The 4,357-nt window shown below is 57.8% G+C and overlaps 1 protein-coding gene across 1 annotated transcript in view; it reads left to right on the top strand.

Annotated features, from left to right (window-relative positions):
• Nucleotides 1-2,571, top strand: part of LOC125481990 (girdin-like) — a gene marked incomplete at its 3' end in the record, with an annotated part of 10,002 nt that extends 7,431 nt beyond the window's left edge. Inside the window, exons 8-9 of the mRNA XM_048593954.1 lie at nucleotides 1,295-1,438; nucleotides 2,145-2,571. Of these exons, the coding sequence (XP_048449911.1) occupies nucleotides 1,295-1,438; nucleotides 2,145-2,571 (571 nt within the window). The remainder of the gene's footprint in view (nucleotides 1-1,294; nucleotides 1,439-2,144) is intronic.
• Nucleotides 2,572-4,357: the final 1,786 nt, after the last annotated feature.

The raw sequence follows: 4,357 nt of genomic DNA, 5'->3' as shown, positions 1-4,357 counted from the left end.
ACGCTCACACACACACGCACGCTCGCACATGCTCACACACACACACACATTCACACATGCTCACGCACACACACGCACGCTCGCTCATGCTCACGCACACACACGCACGCTCGCTCATGCTCACGCACACACACGCACGCTCATGCTCACACACACATACGCACGCTCGCTCATGCTCACACACACACTCGCACACGCTCACACACATACGCACGCTCGCTCACACACACACACGCTCGCACATGCTCACACACACGCTCGCACATGCACACACACATGCACGCTCGCACACGCTCACACACACACACGCACGCTCATGCTCACACGCACACGCTCACACACTCACGCTCACACACGCACACGCATGCACACACACACACGCACGCTCACACACGCTCACACACACTCGCACACATTCACACACGCACAATCACACTCACTGTCACACACATACTCACTAACTCACAAGCACGCACACTCACACTCACTCAGATGCACAAACACTCACATTCACTCACACACATACACACTCACACTCACACTCACACTCTCTCTCTCACCCCCCCCCCCCCCCCCCCCCCCCCCCACACTCCCCCCCCACCCCTCCCCTCCCCTCACACTATCCCCCACCCCTCAACCCACCTGCTCCCCTCACACTTTATCTTTAACCCCGGGTCCCGCTGGGAAGGGTGCCGGCCATGTTCCCCGTGTTTCTCCCCACCCCGTGCCTCAGGGCGAATGCACGAGCGAAAGCCAAGTGGTAACAACGTGAACGCGTTCCCCTGAACAACCCCGGGGGGCGTGGGGTGGGGTGCACCAGCAGCGGGACGGGGACGGGGCGTGGGGCTCCATTCGAGATCGTCAATCAGGGCCCCTGTGCGGCTCATATCACACATTTTACAGGCAGGGCGACCCGCACCATCCCACACACCCGACACACCCCCCACACCCAGCCCCACCCCACACCCCACACCCCACCCCAGCACCCCCCACACCCCCCACCCCACCCCACACAACCCTGGGGGTGCTTCCTGTTTCAAATTGGCACGGGGAGCTCATTGGTTCGCTGTCGGGTTCTTCCGCAACCACATCTCGGCCAATCAGAGTTGACTGGCCAACCAGTTGAGGGGGGGTGCGCGCGGGCTGGATGGCCTGCCTACCCTCCGAGATTTTGGGTGTTCTTGCGCGCGGTGGGGTGGGGCGGGGGTGGGGAGCGACGAGAACGTGGCCGTGCCGATTGGGTGACCCCCCCGCCCTCCCCCACCACCGGCTAACCTCTGAACCCTGGGGTCAGGTACAGGCAGCTTCTGGCGCAGAAAGCACGGCTGGAAGAGGTGGAAGCGGCCCTGGAGCTTCAGCGCCAGGCTCTGGACCAGGAGGAACGCAGTCGGCGGCAGGAGACCGAGGCCTACCACAGGCTGAAGGAGGAGCACGACAGGTCAGTGCACAGCCATTCGGCCCGAGAGCTTTCCCCCTAGCCCCGGTCGGTTGGTGAGTGAGGGGCTTTGGGGGTTACAGGGTCCAAGCAGCTCCGTCCATGCCCCCTTCCTCAGCGTCGGATGAAGCCCTCTCGGAATCCACGCGCCACACGGCGGCTCTGTCCTTCGGCCCTGCCCGTTCCCTGCTAGCCCCGGACGCCGTGTACTTCAGATTGCAGTCTGACTTCCTCTTAATCCCCTCGGTGTTGCCAGCCTCTGCCACACTCTCTGGCAGCGTGCCCTACGTTCTAACCCCTCGCCCCTGGGAGACAGACGCCCCCTCAAGTCACTGCCTCCCACCACTTCGCGTCGGGAGCCTCGTCCCCTCTCTTTCCCAATTCCCCCCACCCCCTCAGTGTGGCTGGGGTAGGGGGGCTCTGTTCGTCCCTCCCTGCCCTCTTCACATCTTCCTGACAACGAAAGCAGAAGTTGCTGGAAAAGCTCAGCAGGTCTGGCAGCATCCATGGAGAGAAATCAATGAGTGAACGTTTCAGGTTATGTGACCCCCTTCCTCGGAGTTGAGGAAGACCCGTAACAATTCATGGCCCAGCTCCCCCTCGCCTGTACAGTGTCTGCCTGTTCCACATGTCTACCCAGTGGCCATTCAGTCCGTCCATGCTGTGATGTGTTGTGAGGGTGTGAGTGTCTCCCTCCTGCCCCCTGCAGGCTGCTTCAGAGGCACAGTGAATGTGAGAAGCAGCAGGATGAAGACCGAGCTGAGCAGAGGGCCCTGAGGAGCCAACTCAGCACCATGCAGCTGGAGAGGACCCGCACCGAGACTGAGTGCAACAGCCTGAAAGAACAGAACCAGCAACTCGATCTGCGCCTGGCCAAGCTGGTCAGCCAGTGTGAGGTACAGCAGGGGCACCGCACTCTCGCTCACACTCACTCACTCTCACGCACGCTCACTCTCACGCTCGCTCGCTCTCACACACGCTCACTCTCACTCACTCGCGCTCTCATGCTCGCTCGCTCTCACGCTCGCTCACTCACTCACACTCGCTCTCTCTCACGCTTGCTCACTCACACTCGCTCACTCTCACTCACTCGCGCTCTCACACTCGCTCACTCTCACGCTCACTCACTCACACTCGCTCGCTCTCACTCACTCACTCTCGCTCGCTCGCTCTCACTCACACTCGCTCGCTCTCACTCACACTCACTCACTCACATGCTCACTCTCACTCACACTCGCTCACTCACACTCGTTCACTCTCACACGCTCGCTCACTCACACTCGCTCACTCTCACTCACTCGCGCTCTCACACACACTCGCTCGATCTCACTCACGCTCAGTCACTCTCACGCTCGCTCTCTCACGCTCGCTCACTCTCGCACTCGCTGGCTCTCTCACTGTCGCTCTCTCACGCTCGCTCACTCTCGCACTCGCTGGCTCTCTCACGCTCACTCACTCTCACACATGCTCACGCTCGCTCGCTCGCTCTCACTCACTCACTCTCTCACACTCGCTCTCACACATGCTCACTCACGCTTGCTCTCACACTCGCTCACTCACACGCTCGCTCACTCTCACGCTCGCTCTCTCACGCTCACTTTCTCAGACTCACTCTCACACTTGCTCACTCTTAAACTCGCACTCGCTCACTCAGACTCAGTCTCACACTCGGTCACTCTCACACTCACACACTCGCACTCACACTCGTTCACTATCACACTCGCTCACTCATTCGTTCAGTCTCACGCTCGCTTACTCACACACTCGCTCACTGGCACTCGCTCACTCAGACTCACTCTCTCACTTGCTCACTCTCACACTCACACACTCGCACTCGCACTCACTCACTCTCACACTCGCTCACTGTCTCACATGCTCACTCTCTCACACTCGTTCACTCTCACACTCGCTTTCTCTGACTCACTCTCACACTTGCTCACTCTTGCACTCGCACTTGCTCTCATGCTCTCTCGCTCACTCATTCACGCTCGCTCACTCTCACGCTCGGTCACTCTCTCACATGCTCACTCTCACGCTCGCTCTCTCATATGCTCACTCTTACACTCACACTCACTCACACTCGCTCACTCAGACTCAGTCCCACGCTCACTCACTCGCTCACTGGCACTCGCCCACTCAGACTCAGTCTCTCACTCTCACTCGCACTCACTCACTCTCACACTCGTTCTCGCTCACTCTTGCTCGCACTCGCTCACTCACACACACACGCACACACACTCACATTCATACGCACACTCACTCTCGCTCACTCACTCTCACTCGCACTCACTGACTCGCACTTGCACTCACTCACTCACACACACACACACACTCATACTCATACAAACTCATTCACGCTCGCTTGCTCACACACACACACTCTCACACTCGCTCACACACACACTCACTCACTCACACTCATACACACATTCACACTCCCATACACACACAAAGACACGTACATTCACATTCTCACTCTCACATTCATACATACATTCACACTCCCACTCACTTACACACACAAAGACACACACATTCATACACACACACTCACTCTCACACTCACTTGCACATTCACACTCACAGTCATACACACATTCACACTCCCAATCACACTCCCACTTGCGCACTCACACTCACTTGCGCTTGCACTCACACTCACCTTCATACACACACTCACACTCTCACTCATTCTCACACACATTCACACTGACATTCACACATGCACATACACAATCACACAAACTCCCTCACTCTCATGCACTCACACACACCCTCACATTCATACACACATCCAAATACACATGCACTCTCTCATGCACACCTATACACTCTCTCACACACACTCATACACATCCATACCTCACACACACACACTCACTCACACTCACACCCACATGCACACACACTCACACACTTATA

The sequence above is a fragment of the Rhincodon typus genome, unplaced genomic scaffold (assembly GCF_021869965.1).
Source record: "Rhincodon typus isolate 14 unplaced genomic scaffold, sRhiTyp1.1 hic_rhity00004816, whole genome shotgun sequence".
Classification (NCBI taxonomy): domain Eukaryota; kingdom Metazoa; phylum Chordata; class Chondrichthyes; order Orectolobiformes; family Rhincodontidae; genus Rhincodon; species Rhincodon typus.
Note: the sequence above shows the minus strand (reverse complement) of the source record. Positions and strands in the feature narration are given on the sequence as shown.